The 18,048-nt window shown below is 39.9% G+C and overlaps 1 protein-coding gene across 1 annotated transcript; it reads right to left on the reverse strand.

Moving 5' to 3' along the window:
- Positions 1-1,729: 1,729 nt before the first annotated feature.
- Positions 1,730-18,046, reverse strand: CDK10 (cyclin dependent kinase 10). The gene is made up of 14 exons (XM_072422614.1): positions 17,206-18,046; positions 15,970-16,042; positions 14,497-14,568; positions 13,799-13,901; positions 12,412-12,493; positions 11,505-11,572; positions 10,388-10,440; positions 10,206-10,275; positions 9,647-9,706; positions 8,731-8,854; positions 7,096-7,235; positions 6,955-7,007; positions 5,392-6,289; positions 1,730-1,872 (listed from the first exon to the last, which is right to left on the reverse strand). The coding sequence occupies exons 1-13, from the start codon at positions 17,302-17,304 to the stop codon at positions 6,192-6,194; spliced, it is 1,095 nt and encodes a 364-aa protein (XP_072278715.1). The 5' UTR covers positions 17,305-18,046; the 3' UTR covers positions 1,730-1,872; positions 5,392-6,191.
- Between the last annotated feature and the right edge of the window lie 2 nt (positions 18,047-18,048).

Consider the following 18,048-nt stretch of genomic DNA (forward strand, 5'->3'; position numbering starts at 1 on the left):
AGTTTGAATATATCTTTGTTTGGATGCTTTAATGTTGCTGCGTCATATGAATACATGACTTTTTAACACTATTTTATTCATATGGAGTGTTGAATCCTTTAGTGAATGGGCCCTTTGGTACAAGTTGTCTTTTTAGGCACAAGACATGCCACTCCCCAGTGCAGCCCATCTGGTCTTGAACTTCACTTTTCTTCAGAAAGATTCACCACCAGGTCTTACTTATCCTGCTCATGTTTGCTGCAGCCAAATAATCCCTATGGGGAATAATGTACTCTGCAGGACTGCTGGAGGTTATCATGATTACGTAGGAATCAGTATGGCTGTGGCATGCAAGGCAGGATAAAGAGGACACTATTGTCTATTAAAGCAGAGTCGGACACCTCTCATGGTAAGTTGTATGCCATAGGCAATTATGTCCATCAGTTGTTGGAATAATAATAAGTAGGTTATGATGTGGGAATGGTCTCCTTGCTTTACTCATTTCTGTATCCTGTTATTAGGCGATACAGCCAGCACCAGTGTAACCGGCCGTGGCTACTGGAAGTTACACAATAGGAAATTGCTTCAGTCCCCTGGTATTTTGCCGTAGTTTACAAACTAAGTAGAGAACAGCCAAGTACATACAGCAATTTCACTGGTTATATTTAAAACAGAATTCCACTTTACAATCCCATCTCCTTGCATGTTTTTTCCCCATACATATACCTTTAATTCTAGCAGTCAGCTTTCTGGTCATGTGACATTCAAGGATCCTCTTCCTTTTCCCCTATGCTTTGATGAAGCCAGCTTAACGATACATCCATCAGAAAACGTGTCCATTACATTGGCACCTTGGAAGGGAGTGGTGGGCACCATTCAGGACTGGCAGCAGTTGATTGGGGTGTGCAAAATGCACAGGGTCAGCTCTGGAGATGAGGTATTGCAGCTAAAGCAGATTTTGAACATTCAAACTATGTGCGTGTAAAAAAAAAAAAAAAAAATCAAGAAGGGGTTTAAACATAAGAAGAAGAACAATACAGTGTTGTATAGTGGGCTGGTGCATGATACTAAGATAGATAAGAGTATCAGGCAATAGGAAAACATACAATATCAGCTACAATAATCAGGGTTCTCCCTAGGCCCTTTTAGCTGGGCGCACCACCCGGCGGTTTTCAGCACACACCCGGCTGTTTTTGGGTAGTTACTAAAGAGTTTGGTCACAATACAGGGCCTGCCACACACCTACAATTTCTTCCCACCAACCTTAAAAAATTTTCTGGGTTGAGCACTGCAATATTAATATATAATAGGGTAACAATAATGATATTAGAATGAGGAATGTAAAGACACAATGGCTTTTTTTGGCTTGGCTTGCATCTCCGGGTAAAGAAGAGTGCTGCAATAATATTACAGTGAAATGGGAAGGTAACTGTTAAAGGAAGTAGAGGTTGGTAATGAGCAACTAAAAATAAAGTTGAATATCAATTAAAAGAGGGTCATGAATGCAATATTTTATCATCCAATGGGGTGCAGCTAAAGCAGCTATAGTTAAATTCAGGCTGTTTGGTAAAACTGTAATTCTGCTTTGAAATACATTTCATCATTTTATTGTAGTGAATAGGTAATCATTTTGGAGTTTGTGTTTTGTAGCTTTAAAGTATATTCGTACATGTACTACATTAACCTACCCTCTCTAAACTGAACTACATTGAATACACAGCAATTTTGCTACCTTGTTGTTTCAGCCTGCTTTGTCTTTATTTTCTTCTGATTGAAATCTTCTTTCCGTGCAGAATGCCTTGGTAGACTTGTACAATTCCATTTTCCAAGGATCTCCAACCTGTAAATAAGGCCCTGGAAATGTGAATAGCATGGCGGTGAAGACATCTTTGCCTGGAGATAAAAACAGCAAGATAAAAACAAAGTTATGGCTTGGAGTATGACTGTGGCTGTTTTAGAGCAAGCAAAAGGATGGGTATTCAATGTACGGTAGTATGTAGTAAAGGTACACATGTACTTTTAATATTATTATTACACAGTATTTATATAGTGCTGACATATTATGCAGCGCTTTACTAAGTCCATAGTCATATAACTCATGGCTTACAATCTAATGTCGCTGCCATATTCATATGTCAATAATATAGTCTAAGGTCAGTTTTTGGGGGGAAGCCAATTACCCCAACTGGAATGTGTGAGGAAGCCAGAATACTCAGAAGAAACCCATGCAAGCACAGGGAGAACCTGCAAACTCCATGCAGATAGATAAGTGTCCTGGCCGAGATTTGAACCTGGGGCCCAGCACTGCAAAGGCCAAAGTGCTAACCTCTGCACCACCGTGCTGCATATTATGTTGTGGGGCAATTATCTCCAACATTTGTGATCATGATGTGCAGAGTTGGCATTCTGAATGTTTTTTTCCCTTCTTCCCACACAAATAATTTGCACTAACAATGTTAGAACTTACTTTTGCTGTCAAGAAGTGACAGAATTTTGTCAGATCCATTTTTATTTCAGGGGATCTCCAGGATATTAACTAATTGAATTAGCCACCTTGGAAAGGCTTTTCTGTGGCATAGATCTGCTATGATAGAGCCTTAAATTTGGCTTAAATGACAGGAAAGCCAACAGGTAACATATGAAAAGGGTAAATCTCAAATTCCAAGCTTTCTGCTGCCCAAACAGTGACACTGTAAGCAGGAGCTGCCTCAGAGAGGCTCCCCACTGTTGTCACCTTGCCAGCTGCTTTGTCACTCACACTTTAGCACCGGTCCTTAAAAAACCACCAGCATCTGCAGGTTTAAAGGTTGGCAACAGGAAGTAAAACTTGTACCGCTCATTGCTGCCCCTATTCATTCACTATGCAGCCATCACCAGGAAAAGCATCCCTCAAAAGGAAGAAGTAAAGAAACCACAACCTTACTGTCAGTGTAAACATAAAGCAGCCCCTAGCATCAGCAAGGGCCTAATAATGGTCAGTGTCAAAGGTTGATTGGGCTTCCTCTTCAATCTGCTGTCATCTGAACATGACAGATGCCGTTCAAATATAGCTAAGTAAGGATTCAATAAGAAGGGTGAGGTTTGCTTGAGTCTTACATAGGTATACAGCAAAAATATTCTAACAGTGAATCTTACTATTTCCTCACTTTTAGTCTTGTAAATATACAGTAACAGTTTTGTTTTGACAGTATTGGTAGAATGGGTACAAAAACAGACTTGATAATCCTACCTGAAATCCAGTGAGCTTCCTGTATGGTCTGCCTCTGCAGCTTATTAGCTATCATTGTTCCCAGTTCTCTTTGTGCACTAAAGGATACCCATCTCCATGATATGAGATTTATTTGTGGTGCCATTACTACAGTCCATAAGAACGGTTACCAAAATCGTGAAGATTTTGTGCACGATGTATCAAGAATGCTGCCTGAAAGTAAGGACTGAGCCCACAGATAAACATTTATTGCTTTATAAGGTAACATAAGTGAGTGGATTTAAAGATTCCTACTAACACAATACATGTAAATCCATGCATTGGATCTCTGACTCTTATACAGAGCAATGTAATGATTGTATTATGTATTATTGAAAGCTTAATCTTTAAATTGTTAATATATTAATATATATTTTAATTTTTAAATATTTTTTAATAATTCTATATATTTTTTTTAATGCCTTGTTATTTTCCCCTATATCCACAATAAAACAGTTTGCAAGATTCCCATGAAAGCGTATCTAAATTCAACGTTTTTACTTTACATAGAAGGGTAGACAACCCTTCTATGTAAGGTAATTTTTTTTTTTCACGCATCCTGGGAGGTTCCGGCTGCTTCTTCTGCGCATGATCTCAGGCATGACCTGATTTCAGGCATGCGCAGCAGGGGCATTTTTCCTTCCAGGGGAAAGAGATGCCTATCTCATGCATGCGCAGTGAGATCGGTTCTCCTTTTTACCACCCTTTCAGAGCGGGTACTTCCCCTGATCTCACACCTGCGCAGTGAGAGATGGGGTGAGGAAAAAAGAAAACCCAAGAAGACGACGAAAGTGAAGATCGAAGATGGCGGCGCAAGAATAAAGGTAAGTCATTTTTTTTTGTTTTTTCTGCTTTAACAGTTTGTTACAACACAGTGGAAATTATCATGCAGACATTTGTAGTCCTTAAGGAGCCGGAGATCTGCATGTTCTGCAGCTACAAGAACAATTAAAGCTGAACTCCAATAAGAAAGCTAAATTTAATTCTTGTATACACGAGTGCTGCTTTACCATCGAAGCATCAGCATTCCTTTTCTTTGATTCTTTAACTTTTTACAGTTCTGTCACACAACACAACTAGAAGAATGACACAACTCTAACTTTTACAGTTAGAAGTTGAGTGGTGTCATCTTCCCACCCACAAAAAGCTGATTAGACAGTGAGGGAAAAGCAAGAGTAATTAATATCTTGTTAATCTCTTTGCCACCCTCTATTATCCGAATGAAATTCAGCTTTGACGGAATTGGGAAATCCAATTTATTATCAGAGGGCGATTTGAACTTTCCTGCTACTAATTAATATAAATAAATGCTCTTGTTTGGTTTGATTAACAATCTTATCTACCAATATGCTGTCCTTGAGAACAAAGAGAGGTAATGATAGTATGGTTTTCAGACACTCAGAATCCTAATGCCATTGCAGATTCCAGTAACACGTTTGGCAAGCTGTACTTTCCATCCCAGCAAGAATAAGACTTCTCAATCCTTTAACAGCAAGAAAAAACACTTGCAACAGACTTCTGAAATGTGCCCTGGAATTAAAGTGCATTGATGGGGCAAAACCGAATTAATAACGTGTATTTTTATAGCGCCGACATTTTACGCAGTGCTTTACAAAGTCCATAGTCATATCATATAATGAACAGACATAACTCCCTGAGAGAAGGTGACAAACTGTTCTCTACTGAGAAAGCTATTAATATAGTTCATGGGTGTCCAACTCCAGCCCTTGAGGTCCAGGATCTGCACACACTTTTAGTATTACTCTAAATGAAAGTAATGTAACGAGTAAGGTGTTGGAAAATGTTGGCCCTGATATAGTTGTCTGCATTCCTCAGGTGCTTCCAAAACCAGTGCACTCACTCTAAATCGGCTCAAATCGCAGCTCTAGAAAACTCCACATGCGCAGTGTTCTCCCCAGCTGTTTTTAGCATGGCGCCCCACCTGGCTCTTTTCAATAACTACCTGACTGTATTTGGGCGATTATGGAAAAGTTGGGTCACAATACAGGAGCTGCAACCTACCTACAATTTCTTCCCATCTGGCTTAAAAAAAACTCTGGGTTGAACATTGTAATGCTTTCATCTCTGCAGGTTACGGTTACACACAAAAGACTATCTGAGGTGAGCAGAAGAAACTGTTTAATTCTGAAGAGGTGTTTACCCACCTAGCACAATTTCCTTTGGTAGAACGATGGAGAGCCTGGTCATCCTCTCCATCTACCTCCGTGGGCTCCACCTCACCCAGCTTTTCTATGATCTCAGTACTGCCGCAGGGGGATTTAAGCTGGAGAGCAGGAGATGACTGGTGAACTCCTATTCGCCAAACTTTACAATTCCAGAGTTCAGGGCTGTCAAATTCCAAATGCAGCTGGGCAAGAAGCATATCCAGGGCTCGCTGTCTGCATGGACTGGAGAAGGATGCATCAAGAGGCTATTAAATTCCTGGTGTTCTCTATAAAAATTCAGCTTCTTGGTGATAGCATTAAAAATAAGCAAATGTAAATTTTCCTCATCATTCAGAGTTATAAAATTTTATTATTAAGTCACCTATTTACAAATTTATGTATATTAAAATGTTGTCGATGTGGAATTGTGTGCAAATTTGGGGCAAAATAATATTTTACCTACTAATAAAATGTTGTGGCATCACACCTTACACACATTCTCCAAAATCATAAGCTAGTCTTTATCACAGAATACAGCTCCCCGGGAGATCCAAAACTCCTCTACAAAATCTTGCTGTCAGCGGTATTCTTTGGTTATCAGTCCATGTACGTGACCTCTTTGGCTGTCCAACACAAATGATCTACACGTGGTTCCAGCTTTTTCTACTTTCACAGCTAAGTAATTTTCCAAATATGAAGTAGACGGTCATCATTCACAATGCAGAGGAAGTTCTTGCTAGCAGCAGGGGAAAAACAGCAGTTCCATTCATTCACAGACAGGTGACAACACAATAAAGGTCTCATTTTTTGGAGCGCTTAGCTTGGCTCTCAGACCCAGAGCTGCTTACTCTCTTGTTGCGGTGATGTGGGAATGTTGGCATCAGTTGTGGCTCACAGGCTGAAAAAAAACAAGATCATGTTATTAAACTACAGATTATAATTCTATGAAAAAGTGTGCTAAAGGTAAAATTTGTTGTTGTTGTCTAAAGGAGCCAATTAGGTTGTCATGCATCCCGGGAGCCTCTGGCTGCTCCTTCTGAGCATGCTCAATGTCATGCGCAGAAGGAGCATTTTTGCCACCAAGGGGAAAGAGATGCTGATCCTGTAACAGCAGCTACGTCACTCGATCCTGCACCTGTACAATGCGAGATCAGGTGACGGGACAAGAAGATGGCAGGGAAGACAAGAGAGATGTTGGGCGGCGCCCGGTGCTTCCCACACGCCAGACCAAAGATGAATTCCAGGATGACACAGGACCGGATTGTGGGAAGGACCATTGCCATCAAGGAATCTGTGGGATTAAAGGTAAGTGTGATGTTTTTAGTTTCGCTTTAATGAAATCAATGCACTCCCAGTGTGGCTGGCAACCTAACTGTTAAGAGGAAGTCATTGCACCAACATCTAGAGAGCTCCCTTTATTGACCTTTGTACAAATCTCCATTTGCTACAATAAAAACAAAAAAATTTCCATTGTGAATAACTAAGATGAATATGGCAGTATTTCCTTGCTGAAAATATTGTATACTTTCTATATGAAGAAGTGTATACAGCCGGACTACTTACGGAGTGGCTTTTCCTTGAAATAGGAACTGGCTAGACTGTCCTCAGCTGAGGCCCTGATGAGGTACAAGAAAGAAACATGGTGCTCAGTGCCATGAGAAATAGAAATCATCAGGAAAACCTTCCAACGCTTCATCTGCTCACCTCTTTTTTGGGTCGTACATGAAAAGAAAGTTAAGCAGGCGCAGACCGGCTTCAGATATCCAGGGGAACTTGTGTTTTAAATTGTTGTATGGCTGTTTGCGTAATGTGTACTGGCCAACTAAAGGCAGCTTTGAGAAACCCTGTAATAAGAACAAGGCATGATCAGCAGAATGAGGAAATTAAATGTCAGCAGTTTTACACACTTCAGAAAGATCAAAGTAAATACTACATATTAACACAAAGAACACAAAGAAAATTTTGTCCAGGTCACGATGTGGGGCTTACAAAGTTAATATAAAATGCTATAAGTGCTGAAATACAAATACATCTGTTGCTTTGCCCAGTTAGGTGAACCTGTCTACAATTTTTAGATTTTCCCAACTAATTGTATCATCTTGCAAGCAGGTACTACGAGTCTTTCCTCCCTCAATTGCTAGGCAGAATCCTCCTCTTCTCCTAAGATTTGGTTTTAGTCTATCATGAATGGCAAACTCCGGGCTAAGCCCTGCCTACCTGCAGAATCTTGGTCCTATGCCAGAGGTAGGTAGTATCAGAAATCTGTGATTCTTGCCCTTAAGTAAACCTTTAAAAGGGTTGAAATGGCTGATGGGTTCACATTTAAGTACCCCTTTGCTCCAGGCTGGGAGTACAGAGTACAAATCTTTATGGGAGTGCTGACTTGCAGTGTCAACTCTGAAGGCTTCCAAAGGCCACATTCCATAAGGTAAAGCCAGAACTAAAGATCTGTACAGAACACTCCCAGATTTCAGCTAAACTATACTTTAAGGGCCTTGTTGAGGTGGCTGCTATTTAGATACGCATTTACAAGCCAAACCCTTTTGACCAAAAAGGCATTGATGCCTATATTCCCAGGCCAAACTTACCAGTCACAGCATGTGTCAATTAACTTTACAATAATCCTGACTTATTGATCTTTATATTTAGGGATATATAAAGTCTTTTATGTGATACCATTTTAATAAATGCACAGTTTTTTAATTTTTTGTTTATTCTAGACTTGTAAAATTTTTTTTTCAACATTTTTAAATTACTACAATAGTATCCTCTAGTTCAGCAGTTGCCAACCAGTGGTCCACGGCTCTGTTCCCCTGTATGGACACAACCCACCCACTCTGCCATCGCACACTCAGACCTGCGATGGGCAAGTGGGCGGGTTCTGGCATAATGGTGTCACTGAGAGAAGTTTCTTCAGTGACATACAGCTGCGCATGCACGGTCCGGATTCTGTGGATTTTGTGGTCCATTAGATCCGAAAGGTTGGAGACCACAGCTCTAGTTTCATATGAAGACTGGTACACAAGAACTATTCATATTGATTAAAGACCACTATCTATAGACCAGAGATACTAGTTACAGTCAGGGTTGAAAGCCATCAGTTGCCTGGACTCTTAAAAAGTAGACCTTTATTACATTACACAAATAGGGCATTGTAAAATGGAATAGTAATATACAGACTACAGGTAGGAAAAAGTAAGGCAAATCCTGTGCCCTGCAGGGAATAGGAATCCTTGTCTCAACTTTAACTTTCCTTGTACCAACTTCCTTTGATTAAAAGTATACAGCTGTTAAACAACAACAAAAAAAAAAAAACTCACATACAGAACAAATACATACCGGCCAGATGGTCTCATTAGGTGTGCCCAGTAGTTGGATAATAAGATCAATCTGCTGGATTTCTGAAGAGCCTGGTAATAAAGGCTTATGAGCCAGAAGCTCAGCAAGGATACAACCCACAGCCCTGTAGGGAATACAGCTTAGGATAACTATCACTATTAACAAGCGCCAATCACAATCAGAGTATTTGTCTTAATTTATGTGTAAAAAAAGTAACATTTAGAGAGAATCTCAGTCACATATTTAGTGCATGTAGAAAATGCTATGACCCAGTAGATGTTTTGTACAGGTTTTGTTAATTTTGTCATTCTCGTGTCTGTAAATAGACAGTGACTCTGACAGCAAATAAAGCTGACTTTTCCTATTTCTTTAGCTTAACTCTGCACTGTATGATGATGTACATTATGGAATCCAAATTGTGGATTCATAATAAAATATATATTTTAAACACAAACAGTGTAAGAACCTAAATTTGGCTTGGTATCCGTATTTTACTGCCCTCGAAACCCAGAGCAAAGAGGGAGAAACAGTTCAAGCTAATCTGGTTTGCTACAATGCAAGGAGCATTGCAATAGAAGGAGAGTGACAGAGAGGTGAGGTGGTTAGTGTGCTGCTTCACCTGTCCTTACTGAGGGTTGGTAAGAGACCTGTAAGTGAAGAGGACACTGCAGCAAAGGAAAAACAAGTCCCTTACCCTGCCTGTATAGATACACTTAAAAAAACAGAAACTAACTTTGTGCAATTTTCCTGTTGGGAGTTTTCCTGTCACAAAGATACAATTAAGTGACATAGGTAAAACCTGACGGATAGCTCTATTTCCTTATGGTTGACAAAATACCCCCTCATACAAAGATGAGGAAAATATGTGTTCACTTCTCTCATGCGCATAGAGATGTTTGGGTATTTTGGGTCTTACCACGTATCAATAGCCGTTGTTTGTGTCGTACTTCCAAATAGAAGCTCAGGTGCTCGATACCTGAAAATAAAAGAACAGGCACAGGAATAAAAAAAATTAATGTTTGAAAAAACCATATCTATTTTTTCTAATATTTATATATATTATATGCCTGAGGGGGGGTGGTAGCTATATTTACTCAATACGTATTTAGGCTTCGACTCCTCCTGCAGTACTGCACAATAAAGAGAATATATGCTGCAAACATTTAATAATGAAAAACTAAAGCTATCCCAGGGCAAATGTTACACTTTCCCATCCAAAACCCATGTCCAAACCTTTCTTGTTTCTTACACAAGAATTAGGTGAAAGGGGCTGGTAATGTTTAGTTTAGTTAGGTTCTTGACCAAAGGAGATTTAAGTCTATAACAATGCAAAATTTGAGCTTCTTGAATATACTATCTTCAAACTGTCAGACTGCACTTTGCATAATCTGGGGAAGATTTTCTCCCTTACATTATATCTCGCTATTTTAAAACAGCCAAACTCCTATTTAACTATAACACAGCCTACTACTCACCAAAGGGTCACAACTTTAGGGGTCATCTGCTTTGAAGGAACACTGTATGTACGAGCGAGGCCAAAGTCAGCTGCACAGGAAAAAAAAATTACATATGATTGAGAAGTTCAGCTAAATGAAACAAACAGAAAAGGGAACACAGAGAAAAGTTTTTTTTTTTCCAATGTAACAAATAGACATACCAATTTTCACACATCCTTTATCTGTCATAAGTAGATTGGACACTTTCAGATCTCTGTTAGAAGGCAATGGAAAAAAAAAAACAATCAATGAAACACCCTGTAAAAGGGTCTGTTTGTCCAAGACTGAGATCAGTTGTTGGTGGATGCTGGAGAGTTAAACCACTGAACAGTATATCTAATTAAGTTCCCCGGTCTGTACTCCTGCTGTAATCATTATGAAGGGGGGCTCTCACCATCACTGCAGTATTTATATAATGGAGAGTACAACACAAATAGTTGGGACACACAGAGTTGGCCAGAAACACACTAAACACCTAACTGAGTGTTGCATACCCATGGCAATATACCTTGTGTGCTTGGCTTAGAGCAGCAGGCAACTTGGTTTAGCAGCCAAGCCTATGATTATTCCTAATAGTAAAGGGGTCTGCTTGTAGTTACAGTGTGGTTGCAGCTCCTGTACTGTGTTGCTTACTGGTCTAAAGTAAAGGCAAGTTGGTACAGTTAGCCAGGGAGTGGAGGAGAAAGATAGGATCATGTTATTTACCAGTGTAGTTGCCCTTTGCACCCACGAATAATTAGAATACACTGAGCAGTAGCATAGTTTTCAAACTGCCAATATACTTCTATTAGGATGTAGGCACAGGAGGTTTTAGAAAACCTTACTAACCAGGAAGTGCTGGGTCACGTTATACATTAAAGCATACTTGTAAAAGGTAATATCCTGAACTTTACATGGCCCATTTGTTGACGCTGCTTATCTTGGCCACTGATGGATTGCACAATTCTGTGTGCACAACATTCTTACTACCCCACCGAATGCTGTGGTTCCTTTCAATTGTTCCTATGTTATTACAGAATGTACAAAGTGACAGGAAGAACAACTGATTTGCAGTAAACATAAACAGGTATTCAGATTATCTAGCAGATTTGGAATATTTACAATGGCTGGTGGGCAGCGTCTTTTACATACAAATTTACCCCGTCAGTATGACCCAGACAGGATCACCATAACCATTCCCTAATCTATCCAGAACTAAAAAAGAAAAGAGCTATAAAGAGAACTAATAAAATAGATTTATGTGAATATATTTCCTCTAAGTTCTATGAATTGTTCTACCTGTGCACTATGAAGTTCTCATGCAGATACTGAAGACCAGTGAGCAGCTGGAAACAAATACATTTTACCTGCGTGTAAGAAGGAAAAAAAAATTAAAATAAGTTTTCCAGCAAAAAATTAGACAATATTCTATTTTAATGATAACTAAATAACCTTCTGTTGCGTGCCTTGTCTATCTTGGGGAGCTTCAGCCACACTGAAAAATGTGCTGTAACTGGGATTGTGAATTGGAAAAGGTCGCCAACATCAAAACAGACCACAATCATTCCTAAAAATAAGTGCAGCAAGGCTAACTTGAAATTCTTTGAACTAAATCAATAGCTAGGTTCAAAATCTTTACAGCATAGGCTATTTTTTTTTTTAACATCTAACTGCCAGGAGATGGAAACAACTTTAAAAACAATATGCACAATGTACTCTAAGCTTTTATGCCTAGGCTTTAGAACAGTGACTGTCATTCTGAGTAAAGCCCCATACAAGTGTCAGAAGTTCCCTGGAGACAATCTTTCGCAATTCTTTCCAATGACAGAATATAAATCAAGCACTATACACCGTTCTGTTTAATGAAGAAAATGCGTGTTGGGGGGAAGAAAAAGAGTGAGTGGCACTATGGTCTCTTCTATAAGAGTGCACAGTGAATGTTCCCAATCAGTCTACAATGGACCGCTGTACACGTCAGAGAATCATCTGATGTGTACACACAGACTCTAAATACGGTCCCATTGCTATCCACAAACTAGTACATATTTTGACATAGTATTTCCCTTTAAAACCCCACATTTGCAAAACTATAATAAGGTGATTTAACTTGCAAGCATCTACCAAAAACGGTAAACTTACTTTTTTTTTAGATATATAGTACATACATAAATAAAAATATTTATAGCAGGCCAATCTGTTCCAGTACCTGAGCTTCAGTAAACGGAGTCAGCATGTTCTCTAGTAAACTAGCCAAGTCCTGTTCGCAGTAACCCATGACCAGGAAAATGCTGCAAGGACACAAATGTAATTGAGAAAGATTTAGATATCAAGATTCTTTATCATTAACTAAACATGCAGAGTTGATAAAAAGTACATATACATTTCCACAGCAATTTGTAATGATTTTACAAATTTCATATTGCACAGAAAGCCAGGTGAAAACAAGAAAATCTTAACAATGAAGTTCCCTATGTAACCTGTCTCATTCTCATCCTTGGGCTAGCCTTTACTGTGCCGTTTAATATAAGAAAACTTGAAAGAAAGCTGAGCCATCTGCAGAGAGGAGCTTCTCATGTTGTAGCTGAGCTGGGCTTGCACAGAGCTACTTCTGCAGGTTGGCACAGTCTATTTAATAAATATGTTATACCCGTTTTCTCCCTATTAGCTGCAGTCGATAGCGATGTCATGTTGGAAAGAAATTAACCTGTCTTTATCCAGCTAGATTAAATTCACAAATATGGGATCTGTTGTTCCACATAAACAAATGTAAATAAATGTAGCCTGATGGGTATAAATATCAGAGATAAGGTACTATCATGCAGCCTATACAGGGAATGAGAACCCGCCTATAGAAGACAGAGCATGATCCTAAACAAGTAATCAGTTATGTAGAACATAACTGGCACAAAGCTGGTGAAGGTACAGTAAGAATAACAGGGGCCTTTCACAGCTTTTTGACACTCAGGTGCAGCTCAGAATCTAATTCTGAAAAAAAGCGGTTTTTGAAATAGAGATGTCAAATCTAGATTAAATATTTTAGTGTTTAAAGAATGCTGGGGAATTAACTCACCTGACTTTTTGTATTATCTATTAGGGATTCTATTATTGAACTCTCTATGCTGAGTTCCCAAAGCTGGGACCTGCTGAGCCCATTATAGGGGTGTCCTTGGAGTATTTTAAAATTTAGGCTGGGAGGTTTCTTAGTTGAAATTAGAAGCTGAGGGCTGGCTCAGCATAGCAGATATCATCTGTAATTAAAAAAAAAAACACCTCCAGTTGCCTCCAGAATTTTAACACTTGTGTATCCAAAACATGCTTGAAGGACAAAAAAAAATATATGTAGATGTATGTGAAGAATTTCTGCTTAGCTTCTACCGTCCACCCCCTTCCTTCCTTGCCTGACATTACTAAATGTATTCACTGAATGGTCCTTAATCCACAGGACAATGTCTCAGCCAAGGTTTAAGCTAATTGTTTTATAGTAAAGACAGCCTTCACCTTCAAAACAGTCTTTTTGTAAACTTACACAACAGAAATGTTTAAACCTTATGAACTGGCTATTCCAAAAAGCACAAGTTCAAATAAACTCTTACCTCTCCAAGTGATTGCCCACCACCACTTCCTTTAGCTCCACTATGTTGGGGTGCCGCAACCTTATAAGCAGTGTGATTTCTCGCAGGCTGCTGATTGGGATTCCTAAGGGAAAGGAAATTGGCAACAACATCAGTTAATATTTCTGTCAGGGCAGCTACAAAGCAATGGTCTAAAAGTACCTACAGATATATAATCTGCCGTCACAGACGAGATGGGTAACGGTTGCAACAGGCACCCAATAAGCTCATACTGCCACTCAAAGGGAATGTCTGCATAAATGCAGGCATGTATATGGGACCCAGTCAAAAAAAGGGTATAAAGTACACAACCACAACAGTGTCTAAGTCCCAGATTATACTTCTGGGTAGTGTTGGGGATTTCTGCTACTTCCTGTCCTCAAACATTACCATTTGCCTAGCACTTTGAGGGTCTTTCCCACTAGCCAATAGAAGTTTACAGGAGGCTGGAAAGCTTTATCATTCCCAGAAAGTGTTTTTACCTGAATCAGTTTTTTTTTTTTAATACAGATTCTCCCTCATTTTTTTTAATTAAGAGGGAGTGGTGAGTGGGTATTGGAGTATATGTTAGGCTTTTACTGGTCCATGTGTCTTGACTAAAAAAAAAGAGAGGGAATCTTCCAGTGTGGATACTTTTTCTAGTGACGACTGTCTAAAATGTACTGAATGCCCCAACTCACCATCCTTCTCTTTGTCCATTCTCACTTTCTTCAATGCCACAATCTCATTGTTGGTGGTGTCTCTGGCGCGGTCTAGAAATAAAACACAGGCATACAGGATCTTAGAAGGTGAAGGGATGCACTTAACAAAATTCAATTTCTAAAACAGGAGCAAATTACAAGCTATTTAGAGCTGAATTCTGAACACCAACAATTCATGTCTGTATTGCAAGACTGGACAGACAGAATTACAATTAGGCCCTTCAAAGAAGTAAATGAACCCTAAATGATATTTCAGTTAATATAACTATCTGTCATAGCTACACAGGGCCATGGACTCCTCATGTAGTAGTGCTGATTGGCAGAAGCAAGTCACATGCTCCTCTATTCTCAAAAGCACTGAGCTTTAGTTCCTGGTACTTATTAGAGAAGAAAGGGAGCAAAGATAAAGTATATGGTGCATAGGATGAGGTTTGTCCTGAGGAGCAAAGCACAGGTTTTCTTTATGTCCAAATAAATTATTTAATTTTTTTAAATTATTTATAAATTGTTTGTAAAACCATTTGGAAAATGTAACACAATATTCAAAGATGTTTTAATTTCCCTAGGAGAGAATGTTGGAGAATATTCTTCTCTGCTATTTAATCTGAAGAATGAAGAACTGCAGTCTAAACTAACATAACCATTAACAGGTACCTTTATTATACACCAGATCCTGGTTACAAATACTCTCTCCAGGATGCTCCTGGAACCAACCAGGGTGTGTGTAGCATGCTAATTCCAAGCCTATTTCTCTGTGCTATTATTCAATTATAGTAACTCTCATAAAGGTGCTGAAGAACACACAACATATTATGGAGTTCACATGCTTGCCAGATATACTAGATTTGCAAACCACACTCCCTGGGTTTTAGAGGTTGCAGCATGGCATGATAATGCTATAATCCAGTGGTCCCCAACCTCTCTGACAGCAGGGCCCAGTATAAATTTTATACATAGTATAAAATTTTGCCTCAGTCCAGTATATGTACAGCTTACACTACTCTGCTATCCTCAGCAGCTCGGCCTCCTGTCGGCACACTAGCTGAGAAAAGCAGAGTAGTGTAAGAGAGGTGGTGTGCTGTCAGGCGGCAGAGCTGCTGGGAATGGCAGAGAAGTGTAATCCTTACATAAATTGCTCTGCCATTCTCAGCAGCTCCTGTGTAAGCAGTGTGAGGAGAGACGCCCACACTCCTGCTGGTTGCGGTCCCACTGTCACATTGTCACTAGCTTTACAGCAGTGTAAGGAGGGCCGTTGGCAGAGCTAGCTTCTGCCATTTGCGGCCCCCCAACTCACCAGCCACGGACCAGCACTAGTCCTTGAGGTTGGGGACCACTGCTATAGATGACTTCCCCAGTCCATACAATATGCAGTCAGTCTGCACAGCAATATCAATCCCTCAACAGCTGGTACTTGGCACATTCCTCTATCTCCAAATGTTCCCACATACTTACACACAATGCCGTAAGTCCCTTCCCCAATTCGATTTAGCTTTTCGAACTCCTTCACGCTGCGACATCGTCCAAACTGTAGAGAGAAAAAAAGGGAAACTATCATGGCTTTATTGTAAATATTACCTTGGTGTATATGGTTTGCATTAATATGAACAATTCTATAAATAGTATATAAATGATTTATACACACAGAGGCAGCCATTGGTCATTACATATGTAAGAAGGGCAGCAAGGTGGCTCAGAGCTCAGTGGTTAGCACTCTAGCCTTTGCAGGGCTATGGTCCCAGGTTCGATTCTCAGCCAGGACACTATCTGCATGGAGTTTGCAGGTTCTCCCCGTGTTTGTGTGGGTTTTTCTCTCACATTCAAATTGACATAACACAAATTGTCCTTAGATTGTAATAATGACATATTACTATGGTAGAGACATTAGATTGTGAGCTCCTTTGAGGGACAGCTAGTGACATTACCATGGGCTTTGTACAGCACTGTGTAATATGACGGCGCTATATAAATACTGTGTAATAAGCAATGATTGTACCTTGCTGATCCTCTTATTTTGCAGCATGACTAGGTCTAAAAACATGAAACACTTGCATAGCTCAGGCTAACCATGTGATCAATGCCTAGGCTTTTACACATGGGTTAGAGCAAGAAAAGCTAATAATAGGTATATAATATGTGTACACAATCATACACAATTATCACATGTATCCGCTGCAGCATTGCACCTCTAATAGAGGGGAACACTTAGATTTCTTTTGCACAATAATGCAATAAAAAAATGCATCCGGTGTTATAAAAATAAATAGGAAGTTTACGTGACTGCAAAATTTAAAGGGATCTGAGGCTGTCCATGGAAATCAGGTAACTATAAGGAAAAACCTGCAAAAAGAAAGCTGCAACAAAATCGTTAATAATAGTAATAATCATTAACAAAAGTATGCTACTTCTCACTATTCCATATCTCCCCTCCTATTGTGTGGTACGTCCCCCACCTTTTAGATTATAAACTCCTCGGGGCAGGGTCCCCTCCTCCTCCTGTTTCAATGTCTGTATCTGTCTGACATTTGCAACCCCTATTTAATGTACAGCGCTGCATAATATGTTGGCGCTATATAAATCCTGTTTAGTAATAATAAGATGATTGCTACAAATATTCAATATTTTCTTAGCATTCATACTGTCTGAATGGAAGTCTAGAGAGGAGTCTGATTGCAGCACTGCAGGCCTCACCCTGTCCTTCTCCGGTACTGGGATGAACTTCTCCTCTCGGGCAGTCTTCAAGCGAAGCGGCTCCAGCTCTGGGTCTGGATCCGGTGCTGCCTCGGCCATTGTGCAGAGCTCAGCATGCGCAGACTCCGTACACAGCACTCGCCACAGGAGCTCAGAGGCGAGTCACAGCGACACCTTGTGGCTGAAATACAGAATGGCCGCAGCTGGTACTGCGAAGCATTGTAGGCAAGTTTTAATTATAGGTCACATGGGATGATACTGAGCTTAGATTTACCCTTCACTGATCACAGATTTAACCAATTTATATTTTCACAATTTGCTTTCAGTCTTTTTAAATTTGCAGCATTCATTAAAATAAGACATGACAATCCTGGCATATACCATTGGTTGGACATTTCCTGTCCTGGGGTGACAACGCTGTCTTTGGAATGTGCTGCGTTGTCATCCCAAGTGGGCAATTTTAATAGGCCTTTATGGCCTGCTGTTACCAGGCGATTTGCCATTCTTCCAGGCCTGGTTGAGTGATGCGCCATCTAGTGGTCAGTCATGTACACAACAGGCTGGGGGTCACAGTAAATGGGAGGTTTTGCCTGAGGGCAGGCGGCACTGAAATGTTGTTACCTACAAGGGGAAAAATAAAGCCGCAGTTTTTGTCCTCAGAGCTTTTGACATACGGGGTAATACAAGGCCGCCATTGCTGACCCCCCTGAGAATGTTATTCGCCCGGCTAATATGTCACCTCTCTGGGTAGTCACTGACACTCTCTCATTACAGACTACCCTAGAAAGAAGCCATTTATATTAGGCTATGACATAGCAGAGCTCAGCCAGGATCCTGAGGTCT

The sequence above is a fragment of the Pyxicephalus adspersus genome, chromosome 9, assembly GCF_032062135.1.
Source record: "Pyxicephalus adspersus chromosome 9, UCB_Pads_2.0, whole genome shotgun sequence".
NCBI lineage: Eukaryota > Metazoa > Chordata > Amphibia > Anura > Pyxicephalidae > Pyxicephalus > Pyxicephalus adspersus.

What these genes read in the sequence shown, in the direction of transcription:
- CDK10 (XM_072422614.1), bottom strand. Translation starts at nt 17,304, where the DNA reads ATGGCCGAGGCAGCACCGGATCCAGACCCAGAGCTGGAGCCGCTTCGC. An exon ending in AGGGACTTACGGCATTGTGT is followed by an intron (nt 14,569 to 15,969) that starts GTAAGTATGTGG and finishes TTTTATTTCTAG; the next exon opens with ACCGCGCCAGAGACACCACC. An exon ending in ATGTACGACCCAAAAAAGAG is followed by an intron (nt 7,008 to 7,095) that starts GTGAGCAGATGA and finishes GTACCTCATCAG; the next exon opens with GGCCTCAGCTGAGGACAGTC.